At 43.0% G+C, this 26,934-nt stretch overlaps 1 protein-coding gene across 1 annotated transcript in view; it reads right to left on the bottom strand.

Annotated features, from left to right (window-relative positions):
* LOC121551355 (rasGAP-activating-like protein 1) overlaps positions 1–26,934 on the bottom strand; it is a 50,940-nt gene that overhangs the window by 11,446 nt on the left and 12,560 nt on the right. The window contains exons 4-10 of the mRNA XM_041863963.1: positions 26,749–26,810; positions 18,429–18,558; positions 14,511–14,592; positions 14,240–14,380; positions 13,954–14,045; positions 809–926; positions 348–501 (exon numbers count right to left, since the gene is read on the bottom strand). Of these exons, the coding sequence (XP_041719897.1) occupies positions 348–501; positions 809–926; positions 13,954–14,045; positions 14,240–14,380; positions 14,511–14,592; positions 18,429–18,558; positions 26,749–26,810 (779 nt within the window). The remainder of the gene's footprint in view (positions 1–347; positions 502–808; positions 927–13,953; positions 14,046–14,239; positions 14,381–14,510; positions 14,593–18,428; positions 18,559–26,748; positions 26,811–26,934) is intronic.

Raw genomic sequence — 26,934 nt, 5'->3', positions numbered from 1 at the left:
TCAACTGTGGCTGCGGCTGCGATTAGAGAAAGAGCGTCAAATCAAAGTTAAATACCAACAACGCTTAGAGCCTCTGTGGGATACGCAGGAACAAGAGCAGGTGAGCAGCTGGGCTCTTATTCAATCTGCCTAGCACACACACACTCAAAGCTCCTTCCCAAACTGTACACTACCCTAACCTACACACTGTCTGGTTGTTCACAGCTGCACAAGGATTTGTTTCACTACATCTAAGAGACTCAGTGGTCATATAAACACGATTCTTTACAAGAGCATATAAAAAAATAATTAAAAAATATGACTTTCCTATCCTATGTTAAATTCCCAAGCCAGCCAGTGTCTCTTACAGGTGTGGTTGACCTCACGGGTGCTGAGGTAGTCCAGAAAGGGCACCACCAGGCCCTGGCCTAGGTAGATCTTGACCAGGGTCATGGCCACGTCCTGCCGGCTCTCAACCGTGGTCACCTCCTCCAGCATTGTCAGAGGGCTGCTGTCCTCCACCTGGGATGGGTCAGAGGGTGGAGATAGTCAGAGTCTATTAGCCAGGTGTTCATATATGAGAGGAAGCTGACTTTGTGTCTGTCAGCCATGGAGCACATTATGCTCTCTATATAACCCTGTGGTGGAAGGATGTGGCATATTCTAAGAAATCTAAAGAAGGACATTTTCATAGAAAGGAATCACGTATCATGGCATCTTCATATGGCATGAAAATGGAATTCATTAGTGGTTGAATAAATCATAACAATATCCTGTAGAATTAGTTAATAACAATGGGTTGTGTTTGTGACAGCAGTGTGATGCTGACCTCAGCAGGAGAGATGACAGACTCCACCAGCAGGTCAATGAGAGGCTGGTAGTACATGGAGGGCAGGATAAGGTCCTCCACCAAACGCACCTTTAGACGCAGTGCACCCAGCTTACCTCTGTGGACAGAGAGAGAGAGAGGGAGGGAGGGAGGCCTCAGAGACACTACAGTCACGACACTCAAACAATACTCACACGAAGTTTGTTTAGCACAAGCATGTTATAGCACAAGCAGTGCTGAGCATTACCAAGGGAATGTTCCCTCACCGGGGATAGGTTTGGTGGATTGCCATGCGGGGTATGATGTGTGACAACCACCCTGTAATGGCCTTTCCAGTTTCCTGTACCCTGCCATCTTGGGAGTGACAGACCTCCCTTCTGATAGTACCTTGTCATTCCTTCCGGAACAAACACCCGCCTAAAGCTGTGACTCATTCCCTAATGACTCTGTGTGTGTGTGTGTGTGTGTGTGTGTGTGTGTGTGTGGTGTGTGCTTGCTATCACAGTTCCCCTTGTTCTAATGTTATCACAGAGAACAGATGCCTGCAGAGCCCTAGCTGTATACCCTTGTCCCTTGATGAAACTCAGTGAGGGAATAAGATCCTTTAGCAGTGATCTGTCAGCTGTCTTCCAGACATTTGCCTTATACTTATTAGGCTGACATTCACCTGACAGGGTAATAAACACCTAAGAAAATACCTGGGGATCCGTTTTTCAGTTGTCCATATTATTTCAGTAATTCATCATTTTAGCTAAATATACTGAACAAAAATATAAATGCAACATGCAACAATGTCAAAGATTTTACTGAGTTACAGTTCATAGAAGGAAATCAGTCAATTGAAATACATTTATTAGGCCCTAATCTATGGATTTCACATGACTGGGCAGGGGCACCCACTGGGGAGCCAGGCCCAGCCAATCAGAATTAGTTTTTCCCCACAAAATGGCTTTATTACAGACAGAAATACTCCTGGGCTGGCGTGGTTACACGTGGTCTGCGGTTGAGGCCGGTTGGACGTCCTGCCAAATTCTCTAAAACAACGTTGGAGGCGCCTTATGGTAGAATGAACATTAAATTCTCTGGCAACAGCTCTGTTGGACATTCCTGTAGTCAGCATGCCACAATTGCACGCTCCCTCATAACTTGAGACATCTGCGGTATTGTGTTGTGTGACAAAACTGCACATTTAGAGTGGCTTTTTATCGTCCTTGCACAAGGTGCACCTGTATAATGATCATGCTGTTTAATCAGCTTTTTATTTTTTTTATCATGGGCTGGAGCTTCTTGTATGCCATTTTATGCTGTTGACTGTGTTTGCTGTGTCTTTTCTGTTTGTTCAGTTCATTTTAATCACTAAAAAAGGGATGACTGTCCCTCTGTGTTTTGAAAAGGAAAATATCAAAATATAAATAAAACCCCATCTCAGACAAGACACCTGACAAGCAACTCTGACATCAATTGTGACCTCTGGCATTAAAGAGATGGGGACACACACACACACACACGTTTGTTTTACTATCCTTGTGGGGACCAAAATCCTATTTTCCCTAACCCTAAACCTAGCCCATGATCATGACTCTCAGTTCCATTACATTACACAAAAGCGTAATTGGACGAAGGCTTCTTCTGTAGGGGGGAGTTTTGTTAAGATCCCCAACGCTCAATCTGAACATTAACACGTGTCACTTGCGGTACGGTATTGGAAGCATAAGGACCTTATCTTTCATATCAGCAAGAAACTATTTTCAAAAAACAAAAAGGTTAATTGATACACACCTTGATAGGGTTAGGGTTAGTGTTCCCACACGGCCATATCACCAGGTTACAGCGCTTGTTTACAGAAAACAGACAGAAGACGAGGCAACTCCCTGTGCTAATTAGTTATCTAGCATGCTCCGAACACCTGTGTGTAAGCGTAACTCGGGAAGTGTAGCGGAAGTGTAGTTTCGTTGGATGGAGGCACCAATAGCTGTATGGATCTGTGCAAAGCTACTATGGTAAGTATATATTTTTTTATTTGAAGGATTCCTTCTCGCTGATGAAAGATAAGGGCAATATGTTTCGAAAGCCGTATCACAAGCGATGATTATTGACGTTTCTAAATGTTAAAATGCCGCGTCGGGATTGTAGTTCACATGACGCAGTCGTGGGCGAAGCGAATGGCTGAGAACAGTAGGGAAAGGCAGAATCCCGCCTAGAGTTTTCGAGAGCTACCCTAAACCTAACTAGGGCTTGGCAATATATCAAATCATTATCATTTGATTTTAATGTATGTTTTAGCGAGATGTTCCAAATGCCTGTATCACAAGAATCTATTTTGGGTTTGTGTCTTTTTCGTCTCCTCTCCTTCGCTCCTTCTGTGCTGTGTGCACTGTGCACCGTCCCACTTGTACACAAACACCAAGTCCCTCCCCTTGACACTCACAACAACAAAGACAAAACATCATCTTCTTCCTCTCTGACAACAAGCAGTTTCAACTCGCTATTTGAATTTGAGGTTTGGTCCAACATAAAATCGGTCATATGGACACCGAAACACATTGTAATAGAGGAGAACTTAACCTTTGTAATGATACCCTTTTTATTTCTCAACTCCCAAAATTCTGAACAGAGCAGACCCTACTAAGATTAACGTGATTGTGAAAATGTATGTTCAGTTTCTATCGCGAGCAGCATTGCCAGAATTTTTGCCACAGACTGTTATGTGTTAGCTGTCTAGTCTGTGTTTTATAAATGTGCAATGAGCATAAAAATACGCATTTATATAAGAATTGCATGGCAACTCATTCTCATTCTGAGAAATAAGCATATTATCCAGGTAGGCCACTTGATTTCAACTAACACATTTTTTTTTCTAAACATAGTGAACAGGCTATGTTGTTCAAACAGCTGGAGATGGACAGGAGGGTGTATTCATAACAGTTCAACTGTTCTACAATGTTAGCAAGAAAATGGATGCAAGTTGGCTAGACTTAAACATTAAGATTAGCTGGTTACTCACTAGCAGGTAGGCTTGTAATGATAGATTGTTTATGAGACCTGTGTATATTTTCAATAAGGCCTGCTACAAGAAATTAGTCATTATTAGTGAATGTGCATTATGCATGATTCTGGTTAAATTTGTTACAAAAAGTGCATTTTCATACACAGACTTGAAAGCCATATAATATGCCATTTAGCAGACGCTTTTATCCAAAGCGACTTACAGTCATGCGTGCATACATTTTTTGAGTATGGGTGGTCCCGGGGATCGAACCCACTACCTTGGCGTTACAAGCACCGTGCTCTACCAGCTGAGCTATCAGCGATTATTGCAAAAAAGCAGGTTAAACTATTTTGATAAAGTAATTACATGATTAGTGTGTTTTATGGTTGAAAGCTTATACACTGCTCAAAAAAATTAAGGGAACACTTAAACAACACAATGTAACTCCAAGTCAATCACACTTCTGTGAAATCAAACTGTCCACTTAGGAAGCAACACTGATTGACAATACATTTCACATGCTGTTGTGCAAATGGAATAGACAACAGGTGGAAATTATAGGCAATTAGCAAGACACCCCCAATAAAGGACTGGTTTTGCAGGTGGTGACCACAGACCACTTCTCAGTTCCTATGCTTCCTGGCTGATGTTTTGGTCACTTTTGAATGCTGGCGGTGCTTTCACTCTAGTGGTAGCATGAGACGGAGTCTACAACCCACACAAGTGGCTCAGGTAGTGCAGCTCATCCAGGATGGCACATCAATGCGAGCTGTGGCAAGAAGGTTTGCTGTGTCTGTCAGCGTAGTGTCCAGAGCATGGAGGCGCTACCAGGAGACAGGCCAGTACATCAGGAGATGTGGAGGAGGCCGTAGGAGGGCAACAACCCAGCAGCAGGACTGCTACCTCCGCCTTTGTGCAAGGATGAGCACTGCCAGAGCCCTGCAAAATGACCTCCAGCAGGCCACAAATGTGCATGTGTCTGCTCAAACGGTCAGAAACAGACTCCATGAGGGTGGTATGAGGGCCTGACGTCCACAGGTGGGGATTGTGCTTACAGCCCAACACCGTGCAGGACGTTTTGCATTTGCCAGAGAACACCAAGATTGGCAAATTCGCCACTGGCGCCCTGTGCTCTTCACAGATGAAAGCAGGTTCACACTGAGCACATGTGACAGACGTGACAGAGTCTGGAGACGCCGTGGAGAACGTTCTGCTGCCTGCAACATCCTCCAGCATGACCGGTTTGGCGGTGGGCCAGCCATGGTGTGGGGTGGCATTTCTTTGGGGGGCCGCACAGCCCTCCATGTGCTCGCCAGAGGTAGCCTGACTGCCATTAGGTACCGAGATGAGATCCTCAGACCCCTTGTGAGACCATATGCTGGTGCGGTTGGCCCTGGGTTCCTCCTAATGCAAGACAACGCTAGACCTCATGTGGCTGGAGTGTGTCAGCAGTTCCTGCAAGAGGAAGGCATTGATGCTATGGACTGGCCCGCCCGTTCCCCAAACCTGAATCCAATTGAGCACATCTGGGACATCATGTCTCGCTCCATCCACCAACGCCACGTTGCACCACAGACTGTCCAGGAGTTGGCGGATGCTTTAGTCCAGGTCTGGGAGGAGATCCCTCAGGAGACCATCCGCCACCTCATCAGGAGCATGCCCAGGCGTTGTAGGGAGGTCATACAGGCACGTGGAGGCCACACACACTACTGAGCCTCATTTTGACTTGTTTTAAGGACATTACATCAAAGTTGGATCAGCCTGTAGTGTGGTTTTCCACTTTAATTTTGAGGGTGACTCCAAATCCAGACCTCCATGGGTTGATCAATTTGATTTCCATTGATAATTTTTGTGTGATTTTGTTGTCAGCACATTCAACTATGTAAAGAAAAAAGTATTTAATAAGATTATTTCATTCATTCAGATCTAGGATGTGTTATTTTAGTGTTCCCTTTATTTTTTTGAGCAGTGTATTTAGCCTAGGTATAATTTTTCAAACTCAGCATTCATTCGATTATTCCCGGATGTTTGAAATGCAGTATATTGACATTTAATTGTGCAACAAAGCTTATTTCGAGAAAACAGTAAAAAAAAAAATATATATATATACGGTACCAGTCAAAAGTTTGAACACACCTACTCATTCAAGGGTTTTTCTTTATTTTTACTATTTTTTACATTGTAGAATAATAGTGAAGACATCAAAACTATGACATAACACATATGGAATCATGTAGTAACCAAAAAAGTTTTAAACAAATCAAAATATATTTGAGATTTGAGATTCTTCAAATAGCCACAATTTGCCATGATGACAGCTTTGCACACTCTTGGCATTCTCTCAACCAGCTTCACCTGGTTCCCACAGTGTTGAAGTCGGAAGTTTACATACACCTTAACCAAATACAATTAAACTCAGTTTAATTCCTGACATTTAATCCTAGTAAAAATTCCCTGTTTTAGGTCAGTTAGGATCACCACTTTATTTTAAGAATGTGAAATGTCAGAATAATAGTAGAGAGAATCATTTATTTCAGCTTTTATTTCTTTCATCTCATTCCCAGTGGGTCAGAAGTTTACATACACTCAATTAGTATTTGGTAGCATTGCCTTTAAATTGTTTAACTTGGGTCAAACGTTTTGGGTAGCCTTCCACAGGCTTCCCACAATAAGTTGGGTGAATTATGGCCCATTCCTCCTGACAGAGCTGGTGTAACAGAGTCAGGTTTGTAGGCCTTCTTGCTCACACACGCTTTTTCAGTTCTGCCCACACATTTTCTATAGGATTGAGGTCAGGGCTTTGTGATGGCCACTCCAATACCTTGACTTGGTTGTCCTTAAGCCATTTTGCCACAGCTTGGGGTCATTGTCCATTTGGAAGACCAATTTGCGACCAAGCTTTAACTTCCTGACTGATGTCTTGAGATGTTGCTTCAATATATCCACATGATTTTCCTTCCTCATGATGCCATCTATTTTGTGAAGTGCACCAGTCCCTCCTGCAGCAAAGCACCCCCACAGCATGATGCTGCCACCCCCGTGCTTCAAGGTTGGGATGGTGTTCTTCAGCTTGCAAGCCACCCGCTTTATCCTCCAAACATAACGATGGTCATTATGGTCAAACAGTTCTATTTTTGTTTCATCAGATGAACGTGGTACCTTCAGGCATTTGGAAATTGCTCCCAAGGATGAACCAGACTTGTGGGGGTCTACAATTATTTTTCTGAGATCTTGGCTGATTTCTTTTGATTTTCCCATGATGTCAAGCAAAGAGGCACTGAGTTTGAAGGTAGGCCTTGAAATACATCCACAGGTACACCTCCAATTGACTCAAATTATGTCAATTAGCCTATCAGAAGCTTCTAAAGCCATGACATAATTTTCTGGAATTTTCCATGCTGTTTAAAGGCACAGTCAACTTAGTGTATGTAAACTTCTGACCAACTGGAATTGTGATACAGTGAATTATAAGTGAAATAATCTGTCTGTAAACAATTGTTGGAAAAATTACTTGTGTCATGCACAAAATAGATGTCCTAACTGACTTGCCAAAACTACAGTTTGTTAAGTGTTTGAAATACGACTTTTAATGACTCCAACTTAAGTGTATGTAAACTTCCGACTTCAACTGTATGCTGAGCACTTGTTGGCTGCTTTTCTTTCACTCTGCGGTCCGACTCATCCCAAACCATCTCAATTGGGTTGAGGTTGGGGGATTGTGGAGGCCAGGTCATCTGATGCAGCACTCCATCACTCTCCTTCTTGGTCAAATAGCCCTTACACAGCCTGGAGGTGTGTTGGTCATTGTCCTGTTGAAAAACAAATGATAGTCCCACTAAGCCCAAACCAGATGGGATGGCGTAACGCTGCAGAATGCTGTGGTAGCCATGCTGGTTAAGTGTGCCTTGAATTCTAAATAAATCACAGACAGTGTCACCAGCAAAACAAAAACACACCATAACACCTCCTCCTCCATGCTTTACGGTGGGAAGTACACATGCGGAGATGATCTGTTCACCCACACCGTGTCTCACAAAGACACAGCGGATGGAACCAAAAATCTCCAATTTGGACTCCAGACCAAAGGACACATTTCCACCAGTATAATGTCCATTGTTTCTTGACTCAAGCAGGTCTCTCTTCTTATTGGTGTCCTTTAGTAGTGGTTTCTTTGCAGCAATTCGACCATGAAGGCCTGATTCACACAGTCCCCTCTGAACAGTTGATGTTGAGATGTGTCTGTTACTTGAACTCTGAAGCATTTATTTGGGCTGCAATTACTGAGGCTGGTAACTCTAATTAACTTATCCTCTGCAGCAGAGGTAACTGTGGGTCTTCCATTCCTGTGGCGGTCCTCATGAGAGCCAGTTTCATCATAGCGCTTGATGGTTTTTGCGACTGCACTTGAAGAAACTTTCAAAGTTCATGAAATTATCCGTATTGACTAACCTTCATATGTCTTCAAGTAATGATGGACTGTCGTTTCTCTTTGCTTATTTGAGCTGTTCTTGCCATTAAATGGACTTGGTCTTTTACCAAATAGGGCTATATTCTGTAAACCCCCCCTACCTTGTCACAACACAACTGATTGGCTCAAACGCATTAAGAAGGAAAGAAATTCCACAAATTAACTTTTAAGAAGGCACACCTGTTCATTGAAATGCATTCCAAGTGAATACCTCATGAAGATGGTTGAGAGAATGCCAAGAGTGTGCAAAGCTGTCATCAAGGCAAAGGGTGGCTATTTGAAGAATCTCAAATATAACATAACACTTTTTGGGTTACTACATGATTCCATATGTGTTATTTAATCGTTTTGATGTCTTCACTATTATTCTACAATGTAGAAAATAGTAAAAATGAAGAAAAACCCTTGAAAGAGTAGGTGTTCTAAAACTTTTGACTGGTAATGTGTGTACATACATACACACATTCACTACTGTTCAAAAGTTTGGGGTCACTTAGAAATGTCCTTGTTTTCGAAAGAAAAGCTATTTTTTGTCCATTAAAATAACATCAAATTGATCAGAAATACAGTGTAGACATTGTTAATGTTGTAAATGGCTATTGTTGCTGGAAACGGCTGATTTTTAATGGAATATCTACATAGGCATACAGATGCCCATTATCAGCAACCATCAGTCCTGTGTTCCAATGGCACGTTGTGTTTGCTAATCCAAGTTTATCATTTTAAAAGGATAATTGATCATTAGAAAACCCTTTTGCAATTATTGAAACTGTTGTGCTGATTAAAGAAGCAATAAAACTGGCATTCTTGAGAGTAGTTGAGTCTCTGGAGCATCAGCAATTGTGGGTTCGATTACAGGCTCAAAATGGCCAGAAACAAATAACTTTCTACTGAAACTCGTCAGACTATTCTTGTTCTGAGACATGAAGGCTATTCCATGCGAGAAATTGCCAAGAAACTGAAGATCTCGTACAACGCTGTGTACTACTCCCTTCACAGAACAGCGCAAACTGGCTCTAACCAGAATATAAAGAGGAGTGGGAGGCCCCGGTGCACAATTGAGCAAGAGGACAAATACATTAGAGTGTCTAGTTTGAGAAACAGACGCCTCACAGGTCCTCAACTGGCAGCTTCATTAAATAGTACCCGCAAAACACCAGTCTCAACGTCAACAGTGAAGAGCTGGAGGCAACTCCGCTGGAGTTCCGGACGCTGGCAGCGGGGTCCGGGTGGAACAAGCGGGCCCTGATCGACCATTTCCGGTGCCACCTACGGGAGGACGTCCGACGGGAACTAGCCTGCCGGGATGCCATGCTATCGTTCTCCCAACTGGTGGACATGGTCATCCGGCTGGATAATCTGCTGGCAGCCAGAGGTCGTCCTGGTAGGGGTCTGCCCGTTCCCACCCCGGACGACTCGGATCCCGAGAAGAGGGAGCTGGGTGGAGCCGCCAGTCGAGAGAGCGGAGGAGGACAGCGACAGTGCCACTCTGGTGGCACGAAGGGACAATACACCTCACGTCGCAGTCAACGTTCTTTTGGGTCTGGTATCGAACACCCACACTCGTTCAGATCCCTTTGCGGCGCACTGTACCCTATCTATCTCCTTTCCCGATCGAATGGTAGTTCCCCAGTGTAAGGCGCTAGTCGATTCAGGCGCAGCTGGGAACTTTATGGACAGGGCATTTGTACGCCGTCAAGGCATTTAATTGGTTCCCCTATCCATTCCACTCCCCATCAGAGCCCTTGATAGTCGACCATTAGGGTCCGGGTTAGTTAAGGTGGTTACTGTACCAGTCACCATGATCACACAGGAGACTCATTTTGAGCAGATCACCTTTTTGATTAATGAATCTCCTGCTTACCCTGTAGTATTAGGTATCCCGTGGTTAGCCCTTTACAACCCCAATTTCTCATGGCCGCAGACGGTTCTTACGGGGTGGTCGCGAGAGTGTCCGGGTAGATGTCTAGGTGTTTCCGTTGGTGCAACCACGGTGGAAAGTCCAGACAGTACCCCCACCGTGCGCATTCCCCCCGAATACCATGATCTGGTGCTCGCATTTTCCAAGACGCAGGCGACTAAATTACTACCTCATCGGGAGGGGGACTGCGCGATAAACCTTCAGGTAGACGCTGTACCTCCCAGGAGTCATATGTATCCCCTGTCGCAGGCTGAAATGGAGGCTATGGAGACATAAGTCACCAAGTCCCTGGGCCAGGGGTATATACGTACCTCCACTTCACCTGCTTCCTCGAGTTTCTTCTTTCCTTCAGTAGACTGCGGGGTCTGTTCACTTCAGCCCCGGTACTGGCCCACCCCCGATCCATCACAACCATTCGTAGTGGAGGTGGATGCGTCCAAGGTAGGGATAGGCGCTGTCCTGTCTCAACGCTCAGGCACTTCACCCAAGCTCCGCCCCTGTGCCTTCTTTTCTAAGAAGCTTAGCTCGGCGGAGCAGAACTACGGCTTTGGTGATTGGGAGCTGCTGGCTGTTGTCCGAGCTTTGACCGTGTGGAGGCATTGGCTCGAAGGGGCGAAACACCCTGTCCTCGTCTGGACAGACCACCGTAACCTGGAGTACATCCGGGCAGCGAGGAGGCTGAATCCTCGCCAGGCCAGGTGGGCCCTCTTCTTCACCCGGTTTGATTTCACACTATCGTACATTCCGGGTACGAAGAACGTGAAGGCAGACGCACTGTCCCGACTGTATGACACAGAGGAGAGGCCCAGAGACAACACCCCCATAATTCCGGCCTCCTGCATCGTGGCGCCGGTAGTGTTGGCGATGGACGCGGATATAGAGCCGGCATTACGCACAGATCCATCTCCACCTCAGTGTCCAGCGCGTCAAGGGGGGGGTACTGTCACGACTTCCGCCGAGGCTGCCTCCCCTCCTTGTTCGGGCAGGTTTCGGCGTTCTTATTAGCTACTGCCGCTCCCATTCTCATCACTCCACTTGTCTTGTCTTGTCAATCACACACACCTGGTGCTCATCCTCTAATTAGTCTGTGTATAAGTGTTCCCTCTGCCCCCTTGTCTTTGTGAGTGATTGTTCTATGTGGGAGGAGAGTAACTCGGTTGAGATACTCTCTCATTTATTTTGCCAGGGTTGATTTTCCCCTGTGTCATTACATTTATTGTATTTTCTGAGACTGTGTTTGGTCAGGGAGGATTGTTTCCCCTGTACCTGTTTCGATTGCCGTTGTAGGCACATTGTATGTCTGGAAGGAATAAATCTGCATCCAGTTATTTTACTCCTGCGCCTGACGCCGTCCATCATTCACCACAGACACAATTATTATTTCAATTAAAAATCATTATTTCTAACCTTGTCAATGACTACATTTCCTATTCATTTAGCTATATTTCCTATTCAAACTTATTTCATGTATGTTTTCATGGAAACAAGGAAATTTCAAAGTGACCCCAAACTTTTGTATGTATATATATACACATATACACAGTGTATTCGGAAAATATTCAGACCACTTGACTTTTTCCACATTTTGTTACATTACAGCCTTATTCTAAAATGGATTAAACCCCCAAAGAAATCCTCATCAATTGTACCCCATAATGACAAAGCGAAAATAGGTTTTTAGAAATCTTTGCAAATTTATATACAAAAATATACACTACCGGTCAAAAGTTTTAGAACACCTACTGATTCAAGGGTTTTTCTTAATTTTTAAAACTATTTTCTACATTGTAGAATAATAGTGAAGACATCAAAACTATGAAATAACACATATGGAATCATGTAGTAACCAAAAAAGTGTTAAACAAATCAAAATATATTTTATATTTGAGATTCTTCAAATAGCCACCCTTTGCCTTGATGACAGCTTTGCACACTCTTGGCATTCTCTCAACCATCTTCATGAGGTAGTCACCTGGAATGCATTTCAATTAACAGGTGTGCCTTCTTAAAAGTTCATTTGTGGAATTTATTTCCTTCTTAATGCGTTTGAGCCAATCAGTTGTGTTGTGACAAGGTAGGGGGGGTATACAGAAGATAGCCCTATTTGGTAAAAGACCACGTCCATATTATGGCAAGAACAGCTCAAAAAAGCAAAGAGAAACGACATTCCATCATTACTTTAAGACACATGAAGGTCAGTCAATACGGAAAATGTCAAGAACTTTGAAAGTCTCTTCAAGTGCAGTCGCAAAAACCATCAAGCACTATGATGAAACTGGCTCTCATGAGGACCGCCACAGGAAAGGAAGACCCAGAGAAATTGCAGCCCAAATAAATGCTTCACAGAGTTCAAGTAACAGACATCTCAACATCAACACTTCAGAGGAGACTGTGTGAATCAGGCCTTCATGGTCGAATTGCTGCAAAGAAACCACTACTAAAGGACACCAATAGTAAGAAGAGACTTGCTTGGGCCAAGAAACACGAGCAATGGACATTAGACCGGTGGAAATGTGTCCTTTGATCTGGAGTCCAAATTTGAGATTTTTGGTTCCAACCGCCGTGTCTTTGTGAGACGTGGTGTGGGTGAACGGATCATCTCCGCATGTGTATTTCCCACCGTAAAGCATGGAGGAAGAGGTGTTATGGTGTGGGGGTGCTTTGCTGGTGACACGGTCTGTGATTTATTTAGAATTCAAGGCACACTTAACCAGCATGGCTACCACAGCATTCTGCAGCAATACGCCATCCCATCTGGTTTGGGCTTAGTGGGTCTATCATCTGTTTTTCAACAGGACAATGACCCAACACACCTCCAGGCTGTGACCTGGCCTCCACAATCCACCTTTTACCAAGAAGGAGAGTGATGGAGTGCTGCATCAGATGACCTGGCCTCCACAATCCCCCGACCTCAGCCAAATGTAGATGTTTTGGGATGAGTCGGACCGCAGAGTGAAGGAAAAGCAGCCAACAAGTGCTCAGCATATGTGGGAACTCCTTCAAGACTGTTGGAAAAGCATTCCAGGTGAAGCTGGTTGAGAGAATGGCAAGAGTGTGCAAAGTTGTCTGTAGAGCTCCGAGACAGGATTGTGTCGAGGACAATTTCTGTAGCATTGAAGGTCCCCAAGAACACAGGTCCCCAAGAACACACTTCCTAGAGCTGGCCACCTGGCCAAACTGATTAATCGGGGGAGAATGGCCTTGGTCAGGGAGGTGACCAAGAACCCGATTGTCACTCTGACAGAACTCCAGAGTTCCTCTGTGGAGATGGGAGAACCTTCCAGAAGGACAACCATCTCTGCAGCACTCCACCAATCAGGCCTTCATGGTAGAGTGGCCAGACAGAAGCCACTCCTCAGTAAAAGGCACATGACAGCCCGCTTGGAGTTTGCCAAAAGGCAGCTATCAATCAATCAATCAAATTGATTTATAAAGCCCTTTTTACATCAGCAGATGTCACAAAGTGTTATACAGAAACCCAGCCTAAATTGCCCATGCGTTTGGAAAAATCGAGATATGATTTTTAGGCCATATTGTCCAGCCCTAAACCTAACCCTAAACCTAACCTTAACCCCAAGCCATAAACCTAATTCTAACCCTAACCTTAAATCTAACCCCTAAACCTAAAATAGCCTTTTTCCTTGTGGGGACTAGTGAAATGTCGCCACTTGTCTGAATGTTCCTTGTTTTACTATCCTTGTGAGGACTTCTGGTCCGCACAAGGTTGGCAAAAAAACTAACAAAAAACACACACACATTCTCCTTACCCAGCATCATCCTCATGGTTTCCCAGGGGTAGCAGACGAAACCAACCCTGCAACAGAGGTGTCTTGTGCAGGCAAGCAAAAGGGATTTCCACCTGAGCAGGAAAACAAATAACCAAAACATCATCCCATACACTAAACTGAAACGGCACTCTAGCACCAACAATACATATTTGCATTTGTAAAAATATGAATGATTCTACATAGTAGAAATAAGTATAATGTGTCCTCACAGAATAACATAAGTAACCCATAGAAGGATTGGACATTAGGAACATAACCTCTTCACCTTTCCCAGGAAGTCATTCTTGCCCACCATGTCCCAGTCCCAGACTTCCACTGTGACACTCCCTCCCTCAGTCAGCTCCCTGTTCTCCAGCTCCAGCTCCAGGGTCTCACTCCAGTGTGGGTAACGAGTCTTCTTAATGATCTGACACACACACACACACCAGAAAAACCCTTTACTATTTCACGTACTCAAATCAGTCTTTGTTTCCACTAAAATGTGTGATAATTCAGACATGTATATGTTTTGTTATCCGGCCCATCTCCCTCCTCACCGAAGTTTCTGCACTGTGGTTATTGAAGAGGATTCTGGCAAAGGGGTCAGAGGTTCCAGAGATGTCTCTTGGTGCCAGGTCTCTAAGAGGTCAACGAACAGAAACACATTAATGCAAAAAATGTATGCACGCATGACTGTAAGTCGCTTTGGATAAAAGCGTCTGCTAAATGGCATATTATTATATTATGAGCAACCACCCTGCCCCTTTACCTGTCCCTATACATGGTGCTGGAATGATTCAATGAGTGGGATGATATGTGCAGATATTACCCTAGATTTTACATTACTCTGCCAAATCTAAAGATGCAAGAACTTTGAGCAGCATAGAAGCCTGTTAGATGGGCCTGTGTAGTGAGATAGTGAGACAGTAAGTGTAGTGAGAGTATGACTCAGACTGAACTGCATCCATGAGCAGAAGGCAAGCTGCTGAGTGACAGTGATGAAGCGTGAGCAGAACAGAGACAGTGACTTCACCACAGAGGTCGGCTAGAGACAGATTCTTTCACAGAGAGCCAGTTAGTGACCTGTTTATACAAAAATAAATAAAAAAGTGTTCCCATATCATACTAAATTCTCCTTTCCTCTCCTGTAATTTTGCTATCATTGATTCATGAGATGCAGTTTCCATCAAGAGTTTGAGCCAATCTGTTGATTTCGGACAATCTGCACTCTTCCAGTTATGTAGTATGAGTCTAGCCGCAGTAAGAAAACCCACTGAGTCAAGACCAAATTCTTCTTTGCTAACGTCTGGTGGTAAATAAGATATATCCCCTAATAAGCACAGCTGTGGGGACTCTGGGATAGGCTGTCCCACCCATTCTTCAAGTTTTTAAGAACCTACTTCCAGAAAAGGAGCACAATGGGACATTTCCCATACAGCATGCAAAAAGGTACCTACTTCACCCTTGCATTTCCAGTAGAAATTATTGAGCAATAAACCATTTGATGTAATCCAACTGGGATCCAGTAGTATCTATGAACAATCTCATAATGTGTACATTTACCCCTTGTATCCCTGGTACACCAACCTACATTGGAAACCATTTTTTCCATACATCCTCCTCAATGTCACAATTAAGATCCCTCTGCCAAATCAACCTTAAATTCTCACAATTTCCATATTGTGCATACGAGACTGTTTTATAAAACACTGAAGCGGAGTGTGATATTCCTGGTAACATGAAATATTGTTCTAACAAGTTTGTATCTCTCATAAGGAGGAGCATTGCAGAATACATTTTTTTTTCCTTTTTTTTCTTTAGGGGGTAGATCAGCTTAATATTGCAGATAGATTGTAACTTCCATCAATGTAATTGTCTGCATCACTTCCAATCCCCCATGTTTATATATACAGTATTTAGTCAGCCACCAATTGTGCAAGTTCTCCCACTTAAAAAGATGAGAGAGGCCTGTAATTTTCATCATAGGTACACTTCAACTGTGAGAGACGGAATCTATAACAAAAATCCAGAAAATCACATTGTATGATTTTTAAGTAATACATTTACATTTTATTGCATGACATAAGTATTTGATCACCTACCAACCAGTAAGAATTCCGGCTCTCACAGACCTGTTCGTTTTTTCTTTAAGAAGCCCTCCTGTTCTCCACTCATCAGGGATGTAGCTCAGTTGGTAGAGCATGGCATTTGCAACACCAGGGTTGTGGGTTCGATTCCAGTATTTTAAAAAATATAAAAAAATATGCACTCACTAACTGTTGCTCTGGATAAGAATCGTTACCTGTATAAAAGACACCTGTCCACACACTCAATCAAACAGACTCCAACCTCTCCACAATGGCCTAGACCAGAGAGCTGTGTAAGGACATCAGGGATAAAATTGTAGACCTGCACAAGGCTGGGATGGGCTACAGGACAATAGGCAAGCAGCTTGGTGAGAAGGCAACAACTGTTGGCGCAATTATTAGAAAATGGAAGAAGTTCAAGATGACGGTCAATCACCCTCGGTCTGGGGCTCCATGCAAGATCTCACCTCGTGGGGCATCAATGATCATGAGGAAGGTGAGGGATCAGCCCAGAACTACACGGCAGGACCTGGTCAATGACCTGAAGAGACCTGGGACCACAGTCTCAAAGAAAACCATTAGTAACACACTACGCCATCATGGATTAAAATCCTGCAGCGCACGCAAGGTCCCCCTGCTCAAGCCAGCGCATGTCCAGGCCCGTCTGAAGTTTGCCAATGACCATCTGGATGATCCAGAGGAGGAATGGGAGAAGGTCGTGTGGTCTGATGAGACAAAAATAGAGCTTTTTGGTCTAAACTCCACTCGCCGTGTTTGGAGGAAGAAGAAGGATGAGTACAACCCCAAGAACACCATCCCAACCGTGAAGCATGGAGGTGGAAACATCATTCTTTGGGGATGCTTTTCTGCAAAGGGGACATGACGACTGCACCGTATTGAGGGGGAGGATGGATGGGGCCATGTATCGCAAGATCTTGGCCAACAACCTCCTTCCCTCAGTAAGAGCATTGAAGATGGGTCGTGGCTGGGTCTTCCAGCATGACAACGACCCGAAACACACAGCCAGGGCAACTAAGGAGTGGCTCCGTAAGAAGCATCTCAAGGTCCTGGAGTGGCCTAGCCAGTCTCCAGACCTGAACCCAATAGAAAATCTTTGGAGGGAGCTGAAAGTCTGTATTGCCCAGCGACAGCCCCGAAACCTGAAGGATCTGGAGAAGGTCTGTATGGAGGAGTGGGCCAAAATCCCTGCTGCAGTGTGTGCAAACCTGGTCAAGACCTACAGGAAACGTATGATCTCTGTAATTGCAAACAAAGGTTTCTGTACCAAATATTAAGTTCTGCTTTTCTGATGTATCAAATACTTATGTCATGCAATAAAATGCAAATCAATTACTTAAAAATCATACAATGTGATTTTCTGGATTTTTGTTTTAGATTCCGTCTCTCACAGTTGAAGTGTACTTATGATAAAAATTACAGACCTCTACATGCTTTGTAAGTAGGAAAACCTGCAAAATCGGCAGTGTATCAAATACTTGTTCTCCCCACTGTATATATAAACCCCAGTCGTACTTTATCAATGCCTTTTCGAAGTCTGCTATGAATAGCAGGCCTGGTTTCCCAGATTTTCCATAGTGTTCTATTGTTTCCAGTACTTGCCTTATATTATCTCCAATGTATCTTTCATGTAAAAAACCTGTCTGATTAGAATGAATAATGTCCGACAATACCTTTTTAATTCTATGCACTATACATTTTGCTAGAATTTTTTCATCACAACACTGAAGTGTAAGGGGCCTCCAATTTTTTAAAATGGACAGGATCTTTATATTTCCCACTTGTATCCTGTTTCAGTAATAATGAAATCAGACCTACTTCTTGAGTGTCTGATAATCTACCATTTACATAGGAGTGGTTAAAACATGCTAATAACGGTCCTCTTAGTATATCAAAAAAGGTTTGGTATACTTCAACTGGTATGCCATCCAACCCTGGAGTTTTCCCGGACTTAAAGTCTTTAATTGCATCCAGAAGTTCCTCCTCTGTAATTTCACCTTCACATGAGTCTTTCTGTATGGCTGTTAATTTTACATTATCAATAGAAAAAAATCTCTACAATTAGCTTCAGTTAGAGGAGGAGGCGGCGACTGAAACGAAAACATATGCTTACAGTACTTTGTTCCTTCATTCAAAATATCATTTGATGAATCATGGGTGACTCCGTCAATTGTAACCAGTTTCATTAAATTATTTTTGGTAGCATTGCAGATTTTATGAATTCAACCCCATAGCACTGCATGATGATCTGTCAAACAGAGGATGACCATTTTGACGACCTTTTGAGATTGAAGAAGCAGTTATACATTTCAACAAGAGACCATAACGGCTTACAGTAGCATCAACTAGGCAATAAAGTGTGTGTCTTACCTGGCCTCTATGAAATGGCAGCGCAGTCCTATCCTCTTGGCATCTCTGAGAAGCTCCAGACCCAGGTGGATCTCACCCTGCACCTCCTCATCTGGGTCCACCCGGGTCAGATTCAGCCAGTTATCCAGCCCTAAAACACAGGTGACATTTTACAACACATACACCATATATACAAAGGTATGTGGACATCCCTTCAAATTACTGGATTCGGCTATTTCAGCCACACCCGTTGCTGACAGGTGTATAAAATTGAGAACACAGCCATGCAATCTCCATAGACAAACATTGGCAGTAGAATGGCCTTACTGAAGAGCTCAGTGACTTTCAACATGGCACCGTCATAGGATGCCACCTTTCCAACAATTCAGTTCATCAAATTTCTGCCCTGCTAGAGCTGCCCCGGTCAACTGTAAGTTCTGTTCTGTGGAAACGTCTAGGAGCAACAACGGCTCAGCCGCAAAGTGGTAGGCAACACAAGCTCAAAGAACAGGACCTCAGAGTGCTGAAAAATCGTCTGTCCTTGTTTGCAACACTCACTACCAAGTTCCAAACGGCCTCTGGAAGCAACATCAGCACAATACCTGTTCGTCGGGAGCTTCATGAAATGGGTTTCCATGGCCGAGCAGTGGCACACAAGCCTAAGATCACCATGCGCAATGCCAAGCGTCGGCTGGAGTGGTGTATTGCTCGCCGCCATTGGACTCTGGAGCAGTGGAAACGCGTTCTCTGGAGTGATGAACCACGCTTCACCATCTGGCAGTCTGATGGATGAATCTGGTTTTGGCGGCTGCCAGAAGAACGCTACCTGCCCCAATGCATAGTGCAAACTGTAAGGTTTGGTGGAGGAGGAATAATGGTCTGGGGCTGTTTTTCATATTTTGGGCTAGGTCCCTTAGTTCCAGTGAAGGGAAATCTTAACACTACAGCATACAATTACATTCTAGACAATTCTGTGCTTCCAACTTTGTGGCAACAGTTTGGGGAAGGCCCTTTCCTTTTTCAGCATGACAATGCCCCCGTGCACAAAGCAAAGTCCATACAGAAATGGTTTGTAAAGATAGGTGTGGAAGAACTTGACTGGCCTACACATAGCCCCATCGAACACCTTTTGGGATGAATTAGAACGCCGACCGCGAGCCAGGCCTAATCGCCCAACATCAGTGCCCAACCTAACTAATGCTCTTGTGGCTGAATGGAAGTAAGTCCCCGCAGCAATGTTCCAACATCTAGTGGAAAACCTTCCCAGAAGAGTGGAGGCTGTTATACAGTGAGGGAAAAAAGTATTTGATCCCCTGCTGATTTTGTTCGTTTGCCCACTGACAAAGACATATATAATATAATTTTAATGGTAGGTTTATTTGAATAGTGAGAGACAGAATAATGACAAAAAAATCCAGAGAAACGCATGTCAAAAATGTTATAAATTGATTTGCATTTTAATGAGGGAAATAAGTATTTGACCCCTCTGCAAAACATGACTTAGTACTTGGTGGCAAAACCCTTGTTGGCAATCACAGAGGTCAGACGTTTCTTGTAGTTGGCCACCAGGTTTGCACACATCTCAGGAGGGTTTTTGTTCCACTCCTCTTTGCAGATCTTCTCCAAGTCATTAAGGTTTCGAGGCTGACGTTTGGCAACTCGAACCTTTAGCTCCCTCCACAGATTTTCTATGGGATTAAGGTCTGGAGACTGGCTAGGCCACTCCAGGACCTTAATGTGCTTCTTCTTGAGCCACTCCTTTGTTGCCTTGGCCGAGTGTTTTGGGTCATTGTCATGCTGGAATACCCATCCACGACCCATTTTCAATGCCCTGGCTGAGGGAAGGAGGTTCTCACCCAAGATTTGACGGTACATGGCCCCGTCCATCGTCCCTTTGATGCGGTGAAGTTGTCCTGTCCCCTTAGCAGAAAAACACCCCCAAAGCATAATGTTTCCACCTCCATGTTTGACGGTGGGGATGGTGTCCTTGGGGTCATAGGCAGCATTCCTCCTCCTCCAAACACGGCGAGTTGAGTTGATGCCAAAGAGTTCGATTTTGGTCTCATCTGACCACAACACTTTCACCCAGTTCTCCTCTGAATCATTCAGATGTTCATTGGCAAACTTCAGACGGCCCTGTATATGTGCTTTCTTGAGCAGGGGGACCTTGCGGGCGCTGCAGGATTTCCGTCCTTCACGTGTAGTGTGTTACCAATTGTTTTCTTGGTGACTATGGTCCCAGCTGCCTTGAGATCATTGTGAAGATCCTCCCGTGTAGTTCTGGGCTGATTCCTCACCGTTCTCATGATCATTGCAACTCCACGAGGTGAGACTTGCATGGAGCCCCAGGCCGAGGGAGACTGACAGTATTTTGTGTTTCTTCCATTTGCGAATAATCGCACCAACTGTTGTCACCTTCTCACCAAGCTGCTTGGCGATGGTCTTGTAGCCCATTCCAGCCTTGTGTAGGTCTACAATCTTGTCCCTGACATCCTTGGAGAGCTCTTTGGTCTTGGCCATGGTGGATAGTTTGGAATCTGATTGATTGATTGCTTCTGTGGACAGGTGTCTTTTAAACAGGTAACAAACTGAGATAGGAGCACTGTCTTTAAGAGTGTGCTCCTAATCTCAGCTCGTTACCTGTATAAAAGATACCTGGGAGCCAGAAATCTTTCTGATTGAGAGGGGGTCAAATACTTATTTCCCACATTAAAATGCAAATCAATTTATAACATTTTTGACATGCGTTTTTCTGGATTATTTTGTTGTTATTCTGTCTCTCACTGTTCAAATAAACCTACTATTAAAATTATAGACTGATCATTTCATTGTCAGTGAGCAAACGTACAAAATCAGCTGGGGATCAAATACTTTTTTCCCCTCACTGTAGCAGCAAAGCGGGACCAGCTCCATATTAATGGCCATGATTTTGGAATGAGATGTTCGACGAGCAGGTGTCCACATACTTTTGGTCATGAAGTGTATGTGGCATTTAATAAAGCCCATCAGCAGTGTTGTAGTACTTGAGACCACATATTGAGCGTCTCTGTCTTGTCTCAGGGTTGGATACATTTTTACTCGGTCTTGACTCGGTCTCAGACAATGAAAACTCGTAATTTCTTTCAGATACCAGCCAAGACCAGAGGAGTATAAAAACTCAGCTCCCATTCACTCAGCGCATAAAACCGCTTGGTCAGGCCATATATCCACACTCTGTTAATGACCCATTAATATGTTATCGCCCATTGAAACCTGGGCTTCCTACTTTACTCATAGAATTACTGTCCTTTACTTTAGTTGAAAAATATCCTCAATATCCTTGTCACTCTCGTCAGAATTTCCTTGATTCGCTGGTAGGGAAGAATGGGAGAAATTGTTTGAAAGTTATATGCCCACTATTATTTGGGGAGACCGGGGGAAGTTATAACATAGTATTTGTATCTATTATAGACCTGTTTGGGTTAGTGTTCATTTGTAGAGTGGCTCTCTATTTTCCCTCGCATGTATTTTTTCACCATTCTGAATGTCTAAAGAATCCATTTGTTCTTTTGAAATATCAACACAGAAATACTGGACATTTTTAACTCTTATTATGGTGGCGATTTGACACAATTACAATCATGGTCTAGAATTGGACTCGCAATTTTCTGGTCTTGGTCTTGACTCTGTAATAAATAAAATAAAAATAGTAGAACATTCAAAAAGTTATCCTTTTTAGAAAAAAACTATACTACATATATTCACGTCACCAAATAATTAATTAAAGCACACTGTTTTTCAATGAAGGTGTACAGTAGGAGGACAGCGTAGATGCGAGAAGGAATTATACAATGAGCAAAGTGATCATGCTGTTTGTATGTGGCTGCTATGAAAGTGAACTGTGTTTCCGGGTGGTTAGGTGTGTATTCATTACGCCGATTCTGTTGAAATAAAAATATTACATGGAAGCAAACAGAACGAAACACGGATAAACATACCTGAATTTGTCCAATATAAACTCTCGTTGGACTAATGATTACACCCTAAATCAGCTAGATGCAGGCAAGAGAGTGCAAGGTGGTATTGAATATGTCACTGTCTGTCACCTTGATTACAAAATAATTCTCTAGACCAGTGCACCTACATTGTAAACTTTAATTCGTAGGCTAGGTTGTAGCAACCTCATGATTGGTATAGGGAAAATGTGAGTATAATGTAGCAGCCTAAATCTATCGATATTACATTGAGCTGGGTAAATGGAATATGAATGACAGTCATCCAATATGCTGTAATAGAAATAAGGCCATGCTCATAAAAACATTATTGTCCTCCCTCATCTTAAACGGCACCGACCGCCACTGTCTGCTACATACAGTGCCTTCAGAAAGTATTCATACCCCTTGACTTATTCCACATTTTGTTGTTACAGCCTGAATTCAAAATGGATTAAATATATTTGTTTTCTCACCCATCTACACACAATACCCAATAATGACAAAGTGAAAACAAATGTATTGAAAATGAAATACAGATCTCATTTACATAAGTATTCAAATCAAATGTAATTTGTCACATGCTTCGTAAACAACAGGTGTAGACTAACAGTGAAATGCTTACATACTGGCCCTAGTAAATAACAAGTAAAGAACAAGAAGGCCTGCACACTGTTAAAGCTCAAAATTCACCGCTTTATTGACAATGTTTCGATCCGAAACGGATCTTCGTCAGGTCAAACAAACAAACTGAATGCTCATATCCCAAAATATACACATTTCACCTCACATGACCATTACGCACATGACGCATGGTGGGTGCAAAAACAATTTGTGTATCTCTAATAATTTTACATCAATGAGATGGGCACATGTAGTAGTTACAGAAAATAATATATATTTACAAAATGACCAAGTAAGAGACCTGGAAGACAAGACAAATCAAAGTGACATATTAATTTAAGAAATTATCTGATATCAAACTCTTGGTTCAGACTTACTGGCCCTTCCCGACAATACAGAGAGAAATAAAATGAAATAGTAGAAAAAAATGAAAAAATTGGAATAAATAGAAAATAAATTGTCTATATACACGTGGTACCAGTACCGAGTCAATGTGCAGGGGTATGTGGTAATTGAGGTAGATATGTACATATAGGTAGGGGTAAAGTGACTAGGCAAAGGGATAGATAATAAACAGTAACAGCAGCATATGTGATGAGTCAAAAGAGATGAGTGAGGGTCAATGCAGATATTCCGGGTAGCTATTGGTTAACTATTTAACTGACTATTTAGCAGTCTTATAGCTTGGGGATAGAAGCTGTTCAGGGTCCTGATGGTTTCAGACTTGGTGCATCGATACCGCTTGCCGTGCGGTAGCAGAGAGAACAGTCTATGACTTGGGTGACTGAAGTCTTTGACAATTTTTAGGGCCTTCCTCTGACACTGTCTGGTATAGAGGTCCTGGATGGCAGGGAGCTTGGCCCCAGTGATGTAATAATAATATGCCATTTAGCAGACGCTTTTATCCAAAGCGACTTACAGTCATGCGTGCATACATTTTTGTGTATGGGTGGTCCCGGGGATCGAACCCACTACCTTGGCGTTACAAGCGCCGTGCTCTACCAGCTGAGCTACAGAGGACCACATTTACTACCCTTTGTAGCACCTTGCGGTCGGATGCCAAACAATTGCCATACCAAGCGGTGATGCAGCCAGTCAAGATGCTCTCAATGGTGCAGCTGTTTAACTTTTTTTCACACCACTGAGTAAATACTTTGTAGAAGCACCTTTGGCAGCAATTACAGCTGCAAGTCTTTCTGGGTAAGTCTCTAAGACAGGGATCATCAACTAGATTCAGCCACGGGACAATTCTTTCTTGAGCGGATGGTCAGGGGGCCGGAACATAACTACAAATAATTTGTATACTGCAAATTGACTGCAAGAAGCCCAAACATATTTAATATTTGACTCAAACATAATAATTTCAAACCTTACTTACATTTGTATATGATCACGTCTCTTTGTTATGCGTGGAAATACTTGGGAACAGATTTACCAAATTAAAATCACTTGGAGCTGATTTCCAGTTGGGGAACCCTGCTCTAAAAGCTTTCCACAACATTTGCCCATTATTCTTTTCAAAATTCTTCAAGCTCTGTCAAATTGGTTGTTGATCATTGCTAGACAACAATTTGCAGGTCTTGCCATAGATTTTCAAGTAGATTTAAGTCAAAACTGTAACTCGGCCACTCAGGAACATTCGCCGTCTTCTTGGTAAGCAACTCCAGTGTAGATTTGGCCTTATTTTAGGTTACTGTCCAGCTGAAAGGTGAATTAATCTCCCAGTGTTTGGTGGAAAGCAGACTTAACCAGGTTTTCCTCTAGGCTTTTGCCTGTGCTTAGCTCCATTCTGTTAATTTTTTTATCCTGAAAAACTCCCCAGTCCTTAATGATTACAAGCATACCCATAACATGATGTAGCCACCACTATGCTTGAAAATATGGAGAGAAGTACTCAGTAATGTGTTGTATTGGATTTGCTCCAAACATAACACTTTGTTTTCAGAACAAAAAGTTAATTGCTTTGCCACATTATTTGTAGTATTACTTTAGTGCCTTGTTGCAAACAGGATGCATGTTTAGAAACATTTTATTCTATACAGGCTTCCTTCTTTTCACTCTGTCAATTAGGTTAGGATTGGGGAGTAACTACAATGTTGTTGATCCATCCTCCATCACAGCCATTAAACTCTGTAACTGTTTTAAAGTCACCATTGGCCTCATGGTGAAATCCCTGAGCGGTTTCCTTCCTCTCCGGCAACTCAGTTAGGAAGGACGCCTGTATCTTTGTAGTGACTGGGTGTATTGATATACCATCCAAAGTGTAATTAATAACTTCATCATGCTCAAAGAGATATTCAATGTCTGCTCTTTTTTTTTTTTTTTTCTACCCATCTACCAATAGATGCCCTTCTTCGGCGAGGCATTGGAAAAACTCCCTGGTCTTTGTGGTTGAATCTGTGTTTGAAATTCACTGCTCAACTGAGGGACCTTACAGATAATTGTATGTGTGGGGTACAGATATGAGGTACAGAGATGAGGTAGTCATTCAAATATCATTTTAAACCCTATTATTGCACACAGAGTCAATGCAACTTATTATCTGACTTGCTAAGCAAATCCTGAATTTATTTAAGCTTACCATAAAAAAGGGATTGAATACTTATTGACTCAAGACATTTCAGCTTTTCATTTTTAACAAAACAAAATGTTTCAAAAGTCAAGGGGTGTGAATACTTTCTGAAGGTACAGTATATCAAAAGACAAGAAGATTGTTTGTTTGTAATAATATGGGCACTGCTGCTGACATTTCTGGATGAGATACAAGGTGGCGAGGGCAGTGACTTCAGTTTCACAGCCAAAAGAGGAGAGATCCTGTGAAGGAGTTCCTAAGATCCTGTGAAGGAGTTGTTGACTCAGTGGCAACATGTTGCAGTGAATCACCGGACTGAATGCAGAATGTTCCCAGGAGAGAGGACTGGTATCAGACACTAACTAACAGAAAAGCTTTCACATTTAGTTTTATGTAGCAATAAAACACATTCAAAGTAACAATATATTTCTAACAAATCAACTTGTTATTTTTTTCTTCTGGGTTTTTTACCTAGTTGCCATGGATAAGAAAAAGCACTGCATGGCTATACCATTATGCTAGAAATTCTAACTAATTCCCACGTTAAAAGCCACTGTATGAGAGCCAGGTGTGCTGTGGTGAAGAAAGCTGCAGGCTGACTGTTTGAAAAGCTTTGGCTGCTTCTCACAGACTACAGTGGGGTTTCAGACAAAAGGACAGCTGCACGGTACAATGAATGATCCTGGAGTTGATGCAAACCCTGATTCAAAGAGCAATCCTGCTCAAATGTAACCATGTACAGGCCGTTCCCTCTGCATGTTGCCTGTCCAATGAAATGGGAGCCTTCTTGCTCATTGAGACAAATCAGTAGAGAAAAGAGGTGGACAGTATGTGAGCAAATGAACAAGCGTAAGTCAGAAAATAAATCTCTAAATTAACCCATGGATGTGTGAGAATATACTGGCAACATTTCCCAGCAAGAGGACCTAGAAAAGGCCCAGCTCCTCAATCACAGTGACCTACATCGCAGAGCCTTACTCAGAGTCATAGGAATAATTTGGCTTGCCCTCTCTAGCATGGCATAGGCAGAGAAGACCCACAGATATCAACCGCAGCACTGCAAATCAATAAGCATTTAGTATTGTTTCTGTGCTGGTAGTTTTTCCCCACCATGATGGTGCCTCCCTTTAATTTAAAGACACCAACAGTATTGTGGCATAGTGATCAGGTATACCTTTAGCCTGGGCCCCGATGGAGTCTTTGCTCAGCGATATCTTTCCAATGACGTCATCATGGCTAGGGCAAAAAAGAGAGCATTTTAATACCACAATACCATATTAATAAAAACTTCTTATAGAAAATACAGATACACTATCATAAATTGACCCTGCTTCACACAGCATGAAAATAATCCAGCAGC

This window comes from Coregonus clupeaformis, chromosome 18, assembly GCF_020615455.1.
Source record: "Coregonus clupeaformis isolate EN_2021a chromosome 18, ASM2061545v1, whole genome shotgun sequence".
Classification (NCBI taxonomy): Eukaryota; Metazoa; Chordata; class Actinopteri; order Salmoniformes; family Salmonidae; genus Coregonus; species Coregonus clupeaformis.
The sequence above is the reverse complement of the archived record's forward strand: the minus strand, read 5'-3'. Positions and strand labels throughout refer to the sequence as shown.